Source organism: Coregonus lavaretus (assembly GCF_964263955.1).
Source record: "Coregonus lavaretus genome assembly, chromosome: 10".
NCBI classification, from domain to species: Eukaryota; Metazoa; Chordata; class Actinopteri; order Salmoniformes; family Salmonidae; genus Coregonus; species Coregonus lavaretus.
Window position 1 is genome coordinate 8796237 of NC_139997.1, and position 20245 is coordinate 8816481.

At 43.8% G+C, this 20245-nt stretch overlaps 1 protein-coding gene across 1 annotated transcript in view; it reads right to left on the reverse strand.

Moving 5' to 3' along the window:
* Positions 1 to 835: 835 nt before the first annotated feature.
* Positions 836 to 20245, reverse strand: part of LOC311135522 (SH2 domain-containing protein 3C-like) — a 118332-nt gene continuing 98922 nt past the window's right edge. The window contains exons 4-13 of the mRNA XM_084169532.1: positions 16699 to 16827; positions 8838 to 8990; positions 8315 to 8592; positions 6599 to 6720; positions 5274 to 5809; positions 4161 to 4276; positions 3722 to 3893; positions 2606 to 2717; positions 2270 to 2488; positions 836 to 1041 (exon numbers count right to left, since the gene is read on the reverse strand). Of these exons, the coding sequence (XP_084025658.1) occupies positions 866 to 1041; positions 2270 to 2488; positions 2606 to 2717; positions 3722 to 3893; positions 4161 to 4276; positions 5274 to 5809; positions 6599 to 6720; positions 8315 to 8592; positions 8838 to 8990; positions 16699 to 16827 (2013 nt within the window). The 3' untranslated portion in view covers positions 836 to 865. The remainder of the gene's footprint in view (positions 1042 to 2269; positions 2489 to 2605; positions 2718 to 3721; positions 3894 to 4160; positions 4277 to 5273; positions 5810 to 6598; positions 6721 to 8314; positions 8593 to 8837; positions 8991 to 16698; positions 16828 to 20245) is intronic.

Consider the following 20245-nt stretch of genomic DNA (forward strand, 5'->3'; position numbering starts at 1 on the left):
TTTGAGAAACATTTATGACATGCCAGAAACGGAGGAAAGGAGAGGGGGGTGAATGCTTCTCAGAAGAGCCCTCATAAGAACAGCACACAAACAAAGTCCACAGAGAGAAAATGCTTTTTGGCAGAGCACAGTATGTCAATAACTATCTTAACTAGACTGTGTTTTCCACAATGTCTGTGATATTGATCAATCACTCTCTTTGACAGCTGATGTGATTTGGAAACATAACATATATTATGACTTGTTCAAAACAGATAGATAAGAGACTGTCTGAGCACACTGCAGGGGACGTGATGGAATATGGAATGAAAGGCAGCCATGCAGAGAGTTTATACAAGAACAACAGATTCTAGAACACACTACCTCTCAGTCTGAAGCCGAGGTCTGGTGACACAGGTCATAGAGAGAGATCGTTTTATATCTATGATACAGGTGTCCTGAAGAGCACAAACATTGTGTTAAATATGACTGTCTCTAAGTTGGTGATACAACAGAGTGTGACAGTACTAATGAGGGAGGTTTGAGACAAATCAGAGCTTCCTCTTCCCTCTACTCCCTCCCCTGCGCTGTTTGACCCTAAGTGCACACCATACAATTATCTGTACTTTGAAGATAGGCAGAATATGTAGGTTCCCACACTGTTTAAGAGCTCTGAAAAAGCCCTTTGTGCCTTTTTGGGGGATATACAGTGAGACGCTCCTTCTCTTTTAGTGTACCCTAATCCTCTCTCAGTCCATTCTCTTGTGTCTGTTAGCTGCTTCCTCCCCTTGTATTCACATTGGAATCATACAGCAGCAGTGTGGGGAGACGGGCCATACCACTGTGAGTGCTGTGCTGTGTATAGGGGTGTTCAGTGAGATGGGTGCTATAGTTCACTGTGGCGTACAATAGGTTCCAGCTTGTAAGACAGAGCGGTCAGGACTTTGTCAAACTTCTCATAGCGCTCTGATTGGCTGCCCTGCGACCCCCGACTTCCCCATAGCAACCTCATCTGGAACTCTGTCCGGAAGATCTCCAGAACCTCCTCCCTCTCCTGGAAGCCTGGTGGAGGAGAGGAGAGGAGAGGAGAGGAGAGGAGGAGAGGAGAGGAGAAGAGAAGAGAAGAGAAGAGAAGAGAAGAGAAGAGAGGAGAGGAGAGGAGGAGAGGAGGAGAGGAGGAGAGGAGGAGAGGAGAAGAGGAGAGGAGACACCAGAACATAAGAGGAGAAGAGAAATAAAGAGAGTGATTGATCAATATTACAGACATTGTGGAAAACACAGTCTAGTTAAGATAGTTATTGACATCCTGCTCAATACACTCATCGCCAGGGACTGTGTAGGAGCCATTTTGGCCAGTTTATGTGTTGTGTATATGTTGTCTGTCAAGGGTTATTTTGACTTGTTTTGTACACTAGAGGGCCCTATATGTTGGGGTCATGGGTCACTGGTCACGTGTGTATATAGGTAGCACAGGTGACCAGGAAGGGTTAGCACAGGTGAGAGGAGAGCACATACAGTTCTTACCATATCACAGATACAGCTTATAGAATGCATCTCTCTGCACCTTTTGTATAGGAATATGAGCTATTTATATTTTATATGCGCAATAAATGGGAACTTCACCCAAAAAGAGTAACATTTGGAAAGCTGATTTTTGTGGACGTGTTATGGACAGCTCTCTCCTGTGCCAGTGGCTTTTCATAGGGAATCGCCACTACAGACTGGAATCAATAAGAACAGATGGTGATAAATGTCAACATACTGTAACCATCATCACCACACTAGCACAGATACCACAACAACCAACATCTCAACCATTATTTCAGATCAATGTCAATGAACCATTATATACATCATATTGAACACACACACACACCGTCAGATAATACGATGCCTCAGCATCAAGGAGCAACACAACAACTTCAACATGTACCGCAACACTACAGTTATTAGTCAGTCAAATAAATCAATGCACAACATCCACTACTCAGACAAGCCCTTAGTGGTTAGTCCATAACAATATGGCAATAAAGCTGATTCGGCACACTACACTATAATACTATTATTACTCTATTTAATGGTTTCCCGGACCTGGATTAAACCTGTCACTAGACTAAAAAGCACTTCCAATGAAGATTGAATGAGTCTGTGATTATCGAATGATGAATGAGATTCTCTGAGTGTCTGACAGTAATCTAAGTCCGGGAAACCGACCTTGTGTGTGTGCAAGTCAAACACATACACAGCGCGCACACAGCGCGTACACACACACAGCTCCCACAGGCCTTACCATGTAGTTTGGTCTCAGCGTTGGTGCGGTACAGCCCCCCATGGTGAGCGATGGTCCGGGCCGCCTCCAGGTGTGACATCACCACGTCAACCCCCGCCTCCACTTTCTCCCAGGGTTCTATCCCTGCCCCTGGCCCCTCCCCCACGGCCACACTCCTCTCCAGCAGAGACAGCAGAGGAACCACGTGAGGGAAGGAGGTGTTGGACAGCACAGTGCTCTCTGGAACACACAGAGAGAGAAACACACATCTACACACAGATACCAGTGTCCTGTGCAAGTCAAACACACAACTCACGCAGAAACACACACACACACACACACACACCAACTCCATACCTTTGCCATCGTTCATGTTCTTCATGAAAGGCTTGAGCTTCTTCTCATAGAGGATGGCTCCTTCTGTGTGTCTCTGACGTAACGTCATCCACGTCTGCTCCAGACGAGAGATCTGAGAGAGAGACGGAGAGAGTGAGAGAAGAGAGGAGAGAAGAAGAGAGGAGAGAAGAAAAAGAGAAGAGAGAGAGAAATATAATAGCATGAGCCAATATAACACATAGATAATTATGTTCCCTCTACCGATATTTGGGTTTGTATGTGTGTGTATTACTGCATCTGTGTGTGTCTTACTGCGTATGTGTGTGTATTACTGTGTCTGTGTGTGTCTTACTGTGTCTGTGTGTGTCTTACTGTGTCTGTGTGTGTCTTACTGTGTCTGTGTGTGTATTACTGTGTCTGTGTGTGTCTTACTGCGTCTATGTGTGTCTTACTGTGTCTGTGTGTGTCTTACTGTGTCTGTGTGTGTCTTACTGTGTCTGTGTGTGTCTTACTGTGTCTGTGTGTGTCTTACTGTGTCTGTGTGTGTCTTACTGTGTCTGTGTGTGTCTTACTGTGTCTGTGTGTGTCTTACTGCGTCTATGTGTATTACTGTGTCTGTCTTACTGTGTCTGTGTGTGTCTTACTGTGTCTGTGTGTGTCTTACTGTGTCTGTGTGTGTCTTACTGCGTCTATGTGTATTACTGTGTCTGTGTGTGTCTTACTGTGTCTGTGTGTGTCTTACTGCGTCTGTGTGTGTATTACTGTGTCTGTGTGTGTCTTACTGTGTCTGTGTGTGTCTTACTGCGTCTGTGTGTGTATTACTGTGTCTGTGTGTGTCTTACTGTGTCTGTGTGTGTCTTACTGCGTCTGTGTGTGTATTACTGTGTCTGTGTGTGTCTTACTGTGTCTGTGTGTGTCTTACTGCGTCTGTGTGTGTATTAATGTGTCTGTGTGTGTCTTACTGCGTCTGTGTGTGTCTTTGTGTGTGTGTGTGTGTGTCTTTGTGTGTGTGTGTGTGTGTGTGTGTGTGTGTGTGTGTGTGTCTTTGTGTGTGTGTGTGTGTGTCTTTGTGTGTGTGTGTGTGTGTGTGTGTGTGTGTGTGTGTGTGTGTGTGTACTGTATATGTTTGGTCCATACCTGTGGTAGCTCCAGTGCTCTCATCACAGCGGCGAAGCCGAACATGTTCCCCAGGTTGCTCTTGAGTTCAGCAGCCAGCTGGATGGTCTTATGGAGCAGAGCAGCCCTCTCCTCTGTACTGCCTGTACAGCCCAGCAGGTCCACAGCCATCATTATAGACATAGTATAGAACCTGAGGAGGAGGGAGGGAGGAGGGGAGGAGGATGAAACAAGGAAGAATTGGAAGAGAACAGCATCAACGACAACCCTACTCCTAACCCTAGCTTCATGTAGACATCCCGGTTCTATCCTAACCCTAGCCTCAACTCGAACGCTAACCCTAGCTTCATGTCCATATCCCGGTTCAACCCTAACCCTCAACCACAACCCTAACCCTAACCACCCTAATCCTAACCACCCTAACCCTAACCACCCTAACACTTACCACCCTAACCCTTACCGCTCCAGTAGGTCCAGTCTCAGCTGGTGTCCGTGAGGAAGAGTCAACAGCTCCAGTCCTGAGCCCACTCCCATCATCCTCTGCATCTCCTCGGTAACGCCCAGTATTCTTGCAACCTTCACACAGACAGAGGGAGGGAGCACAACACAGAGGGAGGGAGGAAATGGAGAGGGAGGAAATGGAGAGAGAGGAGAGGGAGGAAATGGAGAGAGAGGAGAGGAGAGGGAGGAAATGAGGAGAGGAGAGGGAGGAAATGAGGAGAGGAGAGGGAGGAAATGGAGAGAGAGGAGAGGGAGGAAATGAGGAGAGGAGAGGAGAGGGAGGAAATGAGGAGAGGAGAGGGAGGAAATGAGGAGAGGAGAGGGAGGAAATGGAGAGAGAGGAGAGGGAGGAAATGAGGAGAGGAGAGGAGAGGGAGGAAATGAGGAGAGGAGAGGAGAGGAGAGGGAGGAAATGGGGAGAGGAGAGGAGAGGGAGGAAATGAGGAGAGGAGAGGAAGGAAATGAGGAGAGGAGAGAGAGGAAATGGAGAGAGAGGAGAGGGAGGAAATGAGGAGAGGAGAGGAGAGGGAGGAAATGAGGAGAGGAGAGAGAGGAAATGGAGAGAGAGGAGAGGGAGGAAATTAGGAGAGGAGAGGAGAGGAGAGGGAGGAAATGAGGAGAGGAGAGGAGAGGGAGGAAATGGAGAGAGAGGAGAGGAGAGGAGAGGAGAGGAGAGGAGAGGGAGCGAGGGGAAGGGTTTATTGTAATTTCTAATTTAATGTATCCACAGTCACTGAGACTGGTGGTTAATTGTCTCTTAATTCAAATGTTACCAAATAATGAGTAGAGTAAATAGTTCTGAGGATAGCATAGTCATCCCTGTGTTAACCTCTCTGCTCTCTGCTGCTCCACTGTTAACAGGAGTTCATTGAGCAACACTCTGACACAGTACTGTGGCTGACATTTGGGAATTGGTGACATCACTGAGTTATGTTCACAGGCCCAAGGAACAAACCGTTAGCCTGCTTCGGTTTTAGATATGAGCTTTAATAAAGTGTGGATGGCATATGCGTATTGCGTGTGTTTGTGCCCGTGTCTCTCTATATGTCCTGTATGTGCGCGGTGTCCATACCATGCAGTCAGCCATGGTGATGTGTTTAGCAGCCGTCCTAGCGTCCACCTCCGCCAGAAGCTCTTTGACCCTCTTCAGAATGCTCATCTCTAAGGGCTTGTTCTCCGAGGCCATCAGGGGCGAGAGGTACTTCCCTGGTCTGAAGGAGGAGGCTGTTTCCACCAGGGGGGCGCTGAACGCCTCTCCCCGAGCCCCATCCTCCCTCCCTGGGGCAGGCCCTCGGCCCTCCTCCACACGCAGCCGCTCCACGTAGCTCTTAGCGGGAGGTGTGGGAGGCATGCCGGCAGCACAGGGAGCCTCAGGACAGAGGGCCGGGGTGGGCCGTAGGTCGCAGTAGCTGCCCCCCGTCTCGGAGCCCTCTGCTGGGGTTATATAGGAGCAGTGGGCCGGGGTGGAGTGTGAGCTGGCTGCTAGCATGTCGGGTAGGTTGTTGTTGGAGCCAGGGCTGAGCTGGGGGTCGCTGGAGCGTCTCAGGATTGGCGAGGGGGGCACCACGGCCAGAAGTCTACCCCCTGACTGGGTTCTGTGTCTGTGGACTGGAGAGAGAAGCAGAGGGTTACACATGTATATTCCAGACCTGGGTTCACAAATAGTATTGGTTTTCTTACAAATACACTGAGTGTACAAAACATTAAGAACACCTGGACCAGGTGAATCCATGTGAAAGCTATGATCCCTTATTGATGTCACTTGTTAAATCCTTCAATCAGTGAAGCTGAAGGGAAGGAGACCGGTTAAAGAAGGATGTTTAAGCCTTGACAATTGAGACATGGATTGTGTATGTGTTGTGAGGGTGAATGGTCAAGACAAAAAATGTAAGTGCCTTTGAACGGGGTATGGTAGTAGTTGCCAGTCGCACCAGTTTGAGTGTGTAAAGAACTGCAACGCTGCTGGGTTTTTCACGCTCAACAGTTTCCCGTGTGGATCAAGAATGGTCCACCACCCAAAGGACATCCAGCTAACTTGACACAACTGTGGGAAACATTGGAGTCAACATGGGCCAGCATCCCTATGGAACACTTTCAACACCTTGTAGAGTCCATGCCCCGACGAATTGAAGCTGTTCTGAGGGCAAAATATGCACCTCAATATTAGGAAGCTGTTCTTAATGTTTTGTACACTCAATGTACTTCAGCTGCGCTTGATTGATTGAGCTTGCATGGACTATTCCAAAAGTGCAAACCCCCAAAAGTTCCCATCTGGCAGTCCAGAAAGGCTCAATCAAAAGGACCACCAAACCCACACAGTATGCAATAATCTCAATGAATTATCTATAATCTCCATAATCTCTTAATAATTCAATAATCTCCATAGAAAGGACTCACTGTGGCTGTAGGCTGGGGAGAGAGGTGTCTCCCCTACTGGAGGACGGCGATACTCTTGGATGAGGTCCATACTCAGAGTACAGTTCCTAATGGTGTCCTTGTGGTTGTGAATAGTAGAGGAGCTGCAAACACCAACAAACACACTCGTTTTCCATTGGTCTTTAATATGGCTGTGGGCCCATGGAGGGTATGTTGTCTGGTCTGAAACATATGTCTGAATCGAGCAAGTTTTAGCAACGCTCCAAATCAAGTCATCTCGTAAGTTAAGTGCCAGCTATACATTTTACCCAATTGGTCTACTGTGAAGAGGTGAAACACAGGTCAACCTTAGCCTGGTCCCAGATCTGTTTGTGCTGCATAACAAACTCTTATGATTACTGTTATGTTTGGCAAGACAATGACCATATCAGTTGTCAAGACAGCACAAAGAGTTGACAAGGCAGCACAAAGAGTTGACAAGGCAGCACAAAGAGTTGACAAGACAGCACAAATAGTTGACAAGACAACAAACACAAAGAGTTGACAAGACAACACAGAGTTGACAAGACAGCACAAAGAGTTGACAAGACAACAAACACAACGAGTTGACAAGACAACAAACAGAAAGCGTTGACAAGACAACACAAAGAGTTGACAAGACAGCACAAAGAGTTGACAAGTCGGCACAAAGAGTTGACAAGACAACAGAGTTGACAAGACAGCGCAAAGAGTTGACAAGACAGCACAAAGAGTGAGTTGACAAGACAGCACAAAGAGTTGACAAGACAGCACAAAGAGTTGACAAGACAGCACAAAGAGTTGACAAGACAACAGAGTTGACAAGACAGCGCAAAGAGTTGACATGACAACAAATAAAAATAGTTGACAAGACAACAAACACAAAGAGTTGACAAGACAGCACAAAGAGTTGACAAGACAGCACAAAGAGTTGACAAGACAACACAGAGTTGACAAGACAACACAAAGAGTTGACATGACAACAAATACAAAGAGTTGACAAGACAACAAACACAAAGAGTTGACAAGACAGCACAAAGAGTTGACAAGACAGCACAAAGAGTTGACAAGACAACAAACACAGAGTTGACAAGACAACAAACACAGAGTTGACAAGACAAAACAAAGAGTTGACAAGACAACACAAACAGATCTGTGACCAGGCTAAGGTGGATCTCTCCTACACTCAGATCCTGGTTGCTGTGCAGAGGAGAAGGAAAGAGACATGCATTATAAGGAGAGAGGTCAGAGGTCAGAGTGACTGGTGTAGCAGCTAGTCTAACACAGAGCCATGTAGCTACAGTATACACATGTTCTCAGTGAATCTGGGGCAGGGGGTGAGAGTGAGAAGGGGTCAGTGCTCTGTCATGACACCAGTGTTCTGACCCAAACGGGCTCACACACACCACCTGCACCCCACAACAGCAGCCTCCACTTCTGGCTTTGGAACAACTGGTACTGCTTCTGGTTTTGGTGCAGGTACTTGGACTGGAACTGGGGAAACTGGTGGTTCCACTGGACTGATGGACTCCACGTCACTGACCACACAATGGGAATGAATGGGCAATGAAACATCTGGTTTACACCACTGAGACACACACACATACACACATACATACTGTACATACACTTGCACACAGACATACACACACATGAATCTCAAGAAGTAGATTGTGTAACGATCTATGAAAGGCTCCCTCTCTCTCTCTAGTCTCTGACCTGTGAGGTATCAGCTTGTCCGTGGTCAATCCGTCGTTCATGGTCACGCTCCTCCTCTTGATGTACGCTCCTTTCTGACTGGATGGTGAGTGGGCTAGGCCGTGTCTGCTATTGGCTAAGGCAAACGTTGCTTCCAGGTAACGCAAGGGGAGGGTGCGTATGATTGGACAGTAGATCAGGGCTCCGCTGGGCTGGGAGACAGGCCGCCGCCCGGCCACGTAGTACCTCATCAGATCAGGTAAAGAGTCGAAGCTGTCTTTCTCTAACAGGTACTGGACCTGGAATTGAATTGAAAATCTTTATTGTCCAATAAAATGTTAAATAAATGGACATGTGTATGCTTGTGGTTAACAAATTGGAAATAAGTGTTTTTCATGCTTTTCATGTGTCATCCTCTGGGATTCTTTGTACTTTTAAATAGTTTTTAACTGTAAGATTTGTTTTACCCCAAAATAACTAAATCATTAAAAACAGTAAAGTTACAAACAAACATTATGTAAATTATGTAAGTTACAACACATACCTTAGACTCAGTGCTGGACTTGACCAGGACCTTGGTGATCTTGAAGTGCAGAACCTCGTGGTTCCACCTGGTCGTCAGGACGTAGTCGCCCACGTTTATCAGCGAATCACGGATCAGGAAATCACCGTTTCGCAGCACCACCGTCTCTGACACCTGGAGGTCGACCGAAGGGAAGGGGTGTTATTTAGTAACAGTGGCACATTTATAATAACAGTGTTTTAAGATTGTTACGTGGATCATTCTATAGCATCATTAAAGTTATGATTACATTGTTACAAGGTTCCTTATATAACATTTGGATAACACCGCTCCCTTTTTCCTGTGTAAATAGAACTGCACACAAAGTGGCTTTAAAATCACAGTTTGGCACAAAGACAATTTATTATGCACCCTGAGACTCCTATAGGTCTCAGATATGTAGCATAAAATGAAGGCATGCTTTAATTGACTGTAAGTACAGTGGGGGAAAAAAGTATTTAGTCAGCCACTAATTGTGCAAGTTCTCCCACTTAAAAAGATGAGAGAGGCCTGTAATTTGCATCATAGGTACACGTCAACTATGACAGACAAATTGAGAAAAAAAAATCCTGAAAATCACATTGTAGGATTTTTAATGAATTTATTTGCAAATTATGGTGGAAAATAAGTATTTGGTCACCTACAAACAAGCAAGATTTCTGGCTCTCACAGACCTGTAACTTCTTCTTTAAGAGGCTCCTCTGTCCTCCACTCGTTACCTGTATTAATGGCACCTGTTTGAACTTGTTATCAGTATAAAAGACACCTGTCCACAACCTCAAACAGTCACACTCCAAACTCCACTATGGCCAAGACCAAAGAGCTGTCAAAGGACACCAGAAACAAAATTGTAGACCTGCACCAGGCTGGGAAGACTGAATCTGCAATAGGTAAGCAGCTTGGTTTGAAGAAATCAACTGTGGGAGCAATTATTAGGAAATGGAAGACATACAAGACCACTGATAATCTCCCTCGATCTGGGGCTCCACGCAAGATCTCACCCCGTGGGGTCAAAATGATCACAAGAACGGTGAGCAAAAATCCCAGAACCACACGGGGGGACCTAGTGAATGACCTGCAGAGAGCTGGGACCAAAGTAACAAAGCCTACCATCAGTAACACACTACGCCGCCAGGGACTCAAATCCTGCAGTGCCAGACGTGTCCCCCTGCTTAAGCCAGTACATGTCCAGGCCCGTCTATAGTTTGCTAGAGTGCATTTGGATGATCCAGAAGAGGATTGGGAGAATGTCATATGGTCAGATGAAACCAAAATAGAACTTTTTGGTAAAAACTCAACTCGTCGTGTTTGGAGGACAAAGAATGCTGAGTTGCATCCAAAGAACACCTGTGAAGCATGAGGCTGTTTTTCTGCAAAGGGACCAGGACAACTGATCCGTGTAAAGGAAAGAATGAATGGGGCCTTGTATCGTGAGATTTTGAGTGAAAACCTCCTTCCATCAGCAAGGGCATTGAAGATGAAACGTGGCTGGGTCTTTCAGCATGACAATGATCCCAAACACACCGCCCGGGCAACGAAGGAGTGGCTTCGTAAGAAGCATTTCAAGGTCCTGGAGTGGCCTAGCCAGTCTCCAGATCTCAACCCCATAGAAAATCTTTGGAGGGAGTTGAAAGTCCGTGTTGCCCAGCGACAGCCCCAAAACATCACTGCTCTAGAGGAGATCTGCATGGAGGAATGGGCCAAAATACCAGCAACAGTGTGTGAAAACCTTGTGAAGACTTACAGAAAACGTTTGACCTGTGTCATTGCCAACAAAGGGTATATAACAAAGTATTGAGAAACTTTTGTTATTGACCAAATACTTATTTTCCACCATAATTTGCAAATAAATTCCTAAAAAATCCTACAATGTGATTTTCTGGAATTTTTTTTCTCATTTTGTCTGTCATAGTTGACGTGTACCTATGATGAAAATTACAGGCCTCTCTCCTCTTTTTAAGTGGGAGAACTTGCACAATTGGTGGCTGACTAAATACTTTTTTTCCTCACTGTAAGTTGTCTTCTAGGAAACATATCTAGGGGCTAGGCTACATACTGGTTATCCAAAGAGTTGAGACAGAGCCTATACAAAAAAGCTTTCCTATGAGGATTGTTACAGGACCTTGCAAAAATATTCATACCCCTTGGATTTCTTCAAATGTTATTGTGTTACAAAGTGGGATTCAAATTGATTTAATAGTAATTATTTTTGTCAACAATCTACACAAAAATACTTTGTAATGTCAAAGTGGAATAAAAAAAAAATATATATATATATATATTTTTTAATGATATCAATTAAATAACTAAAATGTAGTTGTTGCATAAGTATTCAGCTCCTTGAGTCAATACATGTTAGAAACCCATGGCAGCGATTACAGCTGTGAGTCTACTTGGGTAAGTCTCTAAGAGCTTTGCACACCTGGATTGTGCAATATTTGTCCATTATTCATTTAAAAATGTCAAGGTGTTGGGGATCACGGCTAGACAGTAAGTCTTGCCATAGATTTTCAAGCAGATTTAAATCAAAACTGTAACTTGGACACTCAGGAACATTCACTGTTGTGGTATCGCGTCGATGCTGGTACCTATTGCTGTCAAACAAAGAGTCCGCTCATACTGAACTTTGATCATAAGGTCTATTCATATCACAAGATTTCAGCATGAGCTTACAGGTGTCAAGATCACCCGGAGAACGGCATCCCCCGAATTGCAATGGCCGCTCTAACCTCTTCTTCGCTTTTTACCCAGTATATATAATCTTCCCAAGATGTGGGTGGCTCCCTCTACTGTCCAATCCCCTGTCTACAACACACACTTCCTGTCTGTTGTATGTGGCGTTACACTAAAACATTCCCTCTTGATACTAAAATAAACATCCTCAAAGGTTCCACTTAAACCCATTAAGAAAGTCATAATCTTAATACACTACACTGTCTTCTTGGTAAGCAACTCCAGTGTAGATTTGGCCTTGTGATGTAGGTTATTGTCCTGCCGAAAGTTGAATTCCTCTCCCAGTGTCTGGTGTAATACAGACTGAAGCAGGGTTTCCTCTAGGATTTTGGCTGTGCTTAGCTCCATCCCATTTCCTTTTATCCTGAAAAACTCCCCAGTATTTACCTATGTCAAGCATACCCATACCATGATGCAGCCAACACCATGCTTGAAAATAAGGAGGCAGTTACTCAGTGATGTGTTGTGTTGGATTTGCCCTAAACATAAGACTTTGCATTTAGGCCAAAAAGTGTATTCCTTTGCTGTGTTTATTTTGCAGGATTACTTTAGTGCCTTGTTGCATACAAGATGCATGTTTTGGAGTATTTTTATTCTGTATATTTGTATTCTTCTGTTCACTCTGTCATTTAGGTCATTATTGTGGAGTCACTACAATGTTGTTGATCCATCCTCAGTTTTCTCCCATCACAACCATTGAACTCTGTAACTCTTTTATAATGACCAAGGGCCTCATGGTAACATCACTGAGCAGTTTCATTCCTGTCCTGCAGCTCAGTTCAGAAGGACGACTGTCTCTTCGATGTGTCTAGGTGGTTAATACATAATCCACAGCATAATTATTAACTTGAACATGCTTAAAGAGATATTCAATGTCTGATTTGTTATTGTTACCCATCTACCAATCACTGCCCTTCTTTGAGGCTTTTGAAAAGCTCCCTGGTCTTTGTAGATGAATCTGGGCTTGAAATTCAATACTTGACTGAGTGACCTTACAGATGTTGTATGTATGGGGGACAGAGGAAGGGTTAGTCATTACAAAATAATGTCAACCCCTACTATTTCACACAGACTGAGTTCATGTAACTTATGGGATTTGTTAACCCAAATGTTACTCCTGAACTAATTTAGGCTTGCCTAAACAAGGGGGCTGAATACTTATGCAATTACTATATTTTTGTTATAAAAAAATGCATTAATCATTTTTTATTTTTACGAATTTTTCTTCCACTTTGACATTACTGAGTATTTTGAGTAAATTGTTGACAAAAAAAATGACAATTCAATCAATTGTAATCCCACTTTGTAACACAATAAAATGTGAAAAGATCCTACTTGATATAAATAGGTACATACTTAAGCAATAAGGCCCGAGGGGGTGTGGTATATGGCCAATATACCACGGCTAAGGGCTGTTCTTAAAGCACGACCCAACACGGAGTGCTTGGATACAGCCCTTAGCCGTGGTATATTGGCCATATACCACAAACTCCCCGAGATGCCTTATTGCTATTATAAACTGGTTACCAACGTAAATAGAACAGTAAAAAGTAACTTTTTGTCATACCTGTGGTGTACGGTCTGATATACCACAGCTTTCAGCCAATCAGCACCAGATTATAATATAGAATATACTGTAGCACCATGTCTAAGTGACGGTGATACCATTGTAAAGCATTTCTCCTTATCTCCAACAGGGGGTGCTGTTACTACAGGCCAGAGATAGCAGCACCAAGAGCACTGCATACAGACAGGCTGCTGCTGCTGCCTGCATGGGAGCCATCACCATGGAGACACAGTGTATTGTTTTAGCAGCGAGGATAAGCCCTGTTCTGTCTGTTTACCCCAGTATGAATGTAGCATTATGTTAATGTACGCTGGAGCCTCACAGGTAGGGAGATTCACAGATGGTTTAACTCACACTACAGAGAGAGAGAGGAGTATGGGTGGGTCAGGAGGACAGTGAAGCCACACCGATGTGTGTGTATGTGTGTGTATTCACCAGCTGTTGATACTGTTATGTATCCAGCGCCAACAGACAGACACACACAGCTGTGCCCTCCTAACCCTGTTTCCAAATTAATGTCAATCCAGGGTGAAGAACTTTTTACAAGTTTTGGATTTTGCAGTTTTAAAAGAAAGCTGTTCATTTTGTAAATTAATCAGTAAGAATGCCAATCAATTCTAGAGTGGAAGGTGTAAGGCTAGTATGAATGCAAGTATAGGGCTTTTATTGTGCATTAAACGTCACCAACTAAGAAAACAACGGCAGGTGAATATTAGTAGATTGCACTCTTTGTGTGTGTGCGTGTGTGTGTGTGTGTGCGTGTGTTTGTGCATGCCTGCTTATGTGTATGTGTGTGCACTTTGTGTGTGTGTAAGCCTGCAGTTGCGTGTATGTGTGCACGTGCGTGTTAGAGCTGGGACAATACACCGAAAATGATCGACACGATCACTTATTGCAGGCATTTTGCTGATATCGTTCATTACGATAAGTTTGAAATGAAATAAGTTTGCTAATATGGCTGATTGTTAATGGGACAGTTGATGTCTACAACCATCACACTAGTTGTAGTAGTTTAAAGGATCGTTTTTAAAAACTGTGGTGCACATTGTTATATCATATTACTGTTATAAACCTATTGTTCTATTTATCATTATTGCATCAATTTAGGCAATTTATCGTGATCTGGATTTTTCTCCACATCACCCAGCTTTAGTGTGTGTGTGTGTGTATATACTCTGTGTGTGTGTATGTATATACTCTGTGTGTGTATGTATATACTCTGTGTGTGTGTGTATGTATATACTCTGTGTGTGTGTATGTATATACTCTGTGTGTGTGTGTGTGTGTGTGTATGTATATACTCTGTGTGTGGGTAATTATATACTCTGTGTGTGTGTGTGTGTGTGTGTATGTATATACTCTGTGTGTGTGTGTGTGTGTGTGTGTGTGTGTGTGTGTGTGTGTGTGTGTGTATATACTCTGTGTGTGTGTGTGTGTGTGTGTGTGTGTGTGTGTATATACAGTGGGGGAAAAAAGTATTTAGTCAGCCACCAATTGTGCAAGTTCTCCCACTTAAAAAGATGAGAGAGGCCTGTAATTTGCATCATAGGTACACGTCAACTATGACAGACAAATTGAGGAAAAAAAATCCAGAAAATCACATTGTAGGATTTTTAATGAATTTCTTTGCAAATTATGGTGGAAAATAAGTATTTGGTCACCTACAAACAAGCAAGATTTCTGGCTCTCACAGACCTGTAACTTCTTCTTTAAGAGGCTCCTCTGTCCTCCACTCGTTACCTGTATTAATGGCACCTGTTTGAACTTGTTATCAGTATAAAAGACACCTGTCCACAACCTCAAACAGTCACACTCCAAACTCCACTATGGCCAAGACCAAAGAGCTGTCAAAGGACACCAGAAACAAAATTGTAGACCTGCACCAGGCTGGGAAGACTGAATCTGCAATAGGTAAGCAGCTTGGTTTGAAGAAATCAACTGTGGGAGCAATTATTAGGAAATGGAAGACATACAAGACCACTGATAATCTCCCTCGATCTAGGGCTCCACGCAAGATCTCACCCCGTGGGGTCAAAATGATCACAAGAACGGTGAGCAAAAATCCCAGAACCACACGGGGGGACCTAGTGAATGACCTGCAGAGAACTGGGACCAAAGTAACAAAGCCTACCATCAGTAACACACTACGCTGCCAGGGACTCAAATCCTGCAGTGCCAGACGTGTCCCCCTGCTTAAGCCAGTACATGTCCAGGCCCATCTGAAGTTTGCTAGAGTGCATTTGGATGATCCAGAAGAGGATTGGGAGAATGTCATATGGTCAGATGAAACCAAAATAGAACTTTTTGGTAAAAACTCAACTCGTCGTGTTTGGAGGACAAAGAATGCTGAGTTGCATCCAAAGAACACCATACCTACTGTGAAGCATGGGGGTGGAAACATCATGCTTTGGGGCTGTTTTTCTGCAAAGGGACCAGGACGACTGATCCGTGTAAAGGAAAGAATGAATGGGGCCATGTATCGTGAGATTTTGAGTGAAAACCTCCTTCCATCAGCAAGGGCATTGAAGATTAAACGTGGCTGGGTCTTTCAGCATGACAATGATCCCAAACACACCGCCCGGGCAACGAAGGAGTGACTTCGTAAGATGCATTTCAAGGTCCTGGAGTGGCCTGGCCAGTCTCCAGATCTCAACCCCATAGAAAATCTTTGGAGGGAGTTGAAAGTCCGTGTTGCCCAGCGACAGCCCCAAAACATCACTGCTCTAGAGGAGATCTGCATGGAGGAATGGGCCAAAATACCAGCAACAGTGTGTGAAAACCTTGTGAAGACTTACAGAAAACGTTTGACCTGTGTCATTGCCAACAAAGGGTATATAACAAAGTATTGAGAAACTTTTGTTATTGACCAAATACTTATTTTCCACCATAATTTGCAAATAAATTCATAAAAAATCCTACAATGTGATTTTCTTGATTAATTTTTCTCATTTTGTCTGTCATAGTTGACGTGTACCTATGATGAAAATTACAGGCCTCTCTCATCTTTTTAAGTGGGAGAACTTGCACAATTGGTGGCTGACTAAATACTTATTTTCCCCACTGTATATACTCTGTGTGTGTGTGTGGGTATGTATATAGTCTGTGTGTGTGTGTGTGTATGTATATACTCTGTGTGTGTGTGTGTGTGTGTGTGTATATACTCTCTGTGTGTGTGTGTGTATGTATATACTCTCTGTGTGTGTGTGTGTGTATATACTCTGTGTGTGTGTGTGTATGTATATACTCTGTGTGTGTGTGTGTGTGTATGTATATACTCTGTGTGTGTGTGTGTGTGTGTGTGTGTATGTATATATTCTGTGTGTGTGTGTGTGTATATATTCTGTGTGTGTGTGTGTGTATATACTCTGTGTGTGTGTGTGTGTGTGTGTGTGTATGTATATATTCTGTGTGTGTGTGTGTGTGTGTGTGTGTGTGTGTGTGTGTGTATATACTCTGTGTGTGTGTGTGTGTGTATGTATATACTCTGTGTGTGTGTGTGTGTGTGTGTGTATGTATATATTATGTGTGTGTGTGTGTGTGTACCTCTCGTGGGATGTGTCCATGGTACCAGCCATGGCTCCTGATATCGCTGCTGCAGAGTCTCAGCTCCTCCTCCAGCTCCTTGCGTAGTTTCTCTGGTGGAGACTCCAGCAGATACTTATCCTTGGAGAACTAGAGGGAGAAAACAGGAAACCTTTGAGACAGACGGTCCCACCCCAGGCTAGCAGGACAGCAATGATGCTAGTTATACTGGTACTATTCATTAGACACACACACACACAGTACAATACAGTACATGGAATCCAACACTCATTGACCTGATTTCAAGAAAGCTCTTATTTTACCCAATGTGAAACCTTTCTAACCAAAACCCTTTCTTACGTGTGTGTGTGTTTACAGTACTCTGCCTGTCTGTTATATAGTAATATCTGTCCTACCTTCTTCTAATCCTACACACAGTAATACAGTACGTGCATTACTCACTCACCACAGTCCCACCAATAACCAGACTTCACACTAATACACATTTCAACAGTACTGTTCCAAAGTTCAGAACGACAAATAAGTAGAGAGAGAGAGAGAGAGAGAGAGAGAGAGAGAGAGAGAGAGAGAGAGAGAGAGAGAGAGAGAGAGAGAGAGAGAGAGAGAGAGAGAGAGAGAGAGAGAGAGAGAGAGAGAGAGAGAGAGAGAGAGAGAGAGAGAGAGAGAGAGAGAGAGAGAGAGAGAGAGAGAGAGAGAGAGAGAGAGAGAGAGAGAGAGAGAGATAGGAGGGGGCTCCAGAAGGTAGACAATCAATACCATATCACCCCAGGTCACTATGCTGCTGGTCTCTCCTCTTCTCTGAGCTGAATTGATTAAACCCCCACTTTCTACTTCACCTCCTCCTCCTCTCTTCCTTCTCTCCTCCTCTAGGGAAGGAAGGATGGAGGGATGAAAGTGGGCATGAAGACCGCAGCAGTATCTTCTCAGATCAAATTTGACGGCACGTGTGTGAAGTGCGGCGGGCCCTGAATAGTGTGTGGAAGTGTGTGTCTGTGTAAGAAAGGGATTCTGGGCAATAAAAGAGCAGCATGGTTAAGTGTGGATTTATTGCTTTTCCACGTCTCTGTGGTGACATGGTGTGGGTGTGTAGGTGGTGGGTAGATTGAAATAGCAGGGCTGTTTCTTTATGATACGAGCAGAGAGATAGAGAGACAGCCGCTCATATGCCCAGGCCGTGAGCAGAGCAACAGGCCCAACCCCCTCTAATACACCCGCCCAAGCCCCATCCTGCCACCTAAGAGGTATGTATCAGATGCTCAACATGCTCTGCTCACACCTACTGTAATGGTCCGGGCCTAAACCCCTTGAAAACAACACTAGACACTATGGAACACAAAGCTTTTAATATCTCATCCTGGAATACATAAGGTCTGAGGTCATCTGCCTTTGGCCTAAAGAGCAGGAACCCAGACTTCTTCAAAGAAATCAGAAATGCAGACATTGTCATCCTACAAGAAACATGGTATATAGGAGACGGACCCACTTGTTGCCCTCTAGGTTACAGAGAGCTGGTAGTCCCATCCACCAAACTACCAGGTGTGAAACAGGGAAGAGACTCAGGGGGTATGCTAATTTGGTATAGAACTGGAACATTTTACATCTGGATAGAAATGAATAAGGAAATTATCTCAATAGAGAAAAATGTCCTCATGTGTGCTACCTATATCCCCCAATAGAATCCCCATACTTTAATGATGACAGCTTCTCCATCCTAGAGGGGAAGATCAACCATTTCCAGGCCCAGGGACATGTACTAGTCTGTGGTGAACTAAATGCCAGAACTGGACAAGAACCTGACACTCTCAGCATACAGGGGGACAAACACCTACCTGGAGGTGACAGTATTCCCTCCCAAATATGCCCCCCTAGACACAACTATGACAAAAACAACCAATAGAAACGGGTCACAACTCCTGCAGTTCTGTCGCATGCTGGGTCTGTACATATTCAATGGTAGGCTTCGAGGAGACTCCTAGGGTAGGTACACCTACAGCTTATCCTTGGCAGTAGTACTGTAGATTACTTTATCATTGACCTCAACCCAGCGTCTCTCAGAGCGTTCACAGTCAGCCCACTAACACCCCTATCAGATCACAGCAAAATCACAGACTACTTGAACAGAGCAATACTCAAACATGAGGCATCAAAGCCAAAAGAAATGCACAATATTAAGAAATGCTATAGATGGAAGGAAAGTACTGTAGAAACCTACCAAAAAACTATTAGGCAACAACGAATTCAATCCCTTTTAAACAACTTCCTGGACAAAACATTTCACTGTAATAGTGAAGGTGTAAACTTGGTAGGAGAAAGCCTAAACAGTATATTTGACCTTTATGCTAACCTATCAAATCTAAAAATTTCAAGCAGACAACCTAAGAAAATTAAAAACAATGACAAACGGTTTGATGAAGAATGCAAAAACCTAAGAAAGAAATTGAGAAACCTATCCAACCAAAAACGTAGAGACCCAGAAAACCTGAGTATACGCCTTCACTATGGTGAATCACTAAAACAATACAGAAATACACTACGGAAAAAGAAGGAACAGAAATCAGCTCAATTTAATTGAAGAATCATAAAATCTAACTACTTCCGGGAAAATTGTAACACACTAAACAAACAACAACACGAAGAGTTCTCTATCCAAAATGGAGATGTAAGGATAAATCACTTCTCCAATCTTTTTGGTTCTAAAACAAAGAACAAACAGCAAAAACATATATGATCAATTACAAATCTTAGAATGAGCTATTAAAGACTACCAGAACCCACTGGATTATCCGATTACATTGAATGAACTACAGAACAAAATACAAACCCTCCAACCCAAAAAGGTCTGTGGTGTTGATGGTATCCTTAATGAAATTATAAAATATACAGACCACAAATTTCAATTGGCTATACTTAAACTCTTTAACATCATCCGCAGCTCTGGCATCTTCCCCAATATTTGGAACCAAGGACTGATCACCCCAATCAAAGTGGAGACAAATTTGACCCCAATAACTACTGTGGGATATGCGTCAACAGCAACCTTGGGAAAATCCTCTGCATTATCATTAACAGCAGACTTGTACATTTCCTCAGTGAAAACAATGTACTGAGCAAATGTCAAATTGGCTTTTTACCAAATTACCGTATGACAGACCACGTATTTACCCTGCGCACCCTAATTGACAAACAAACAAACCAAAGCAAAGGCAAAGTCTTCTCATGCTTTGTTGATTTCAAAAAATCTTTAAACTCAATTTGGCTTGATTTCAAAAAATCTTTAAACTCAATTTGGCATGAGGGTCTGCTATACAAATTGATGGAAAGCGGTGTTGGGAAAAAACATAAAACTTTATAAAATCCATGTACACAAACAACAAGTGTGCAGTTAAAATTAGCAAAAAACACACACATTTCTTTCCACAGGGTCGTGAGGTGAGACAGGGATGTAACTTGAGCCCCACCCTCTTCAACATATACATCAACAAATTGGCGAGGGCACTAGAACAGTCGACCTCACCCTACTAGAATCTGAAGTCAAATGTCTACTGTT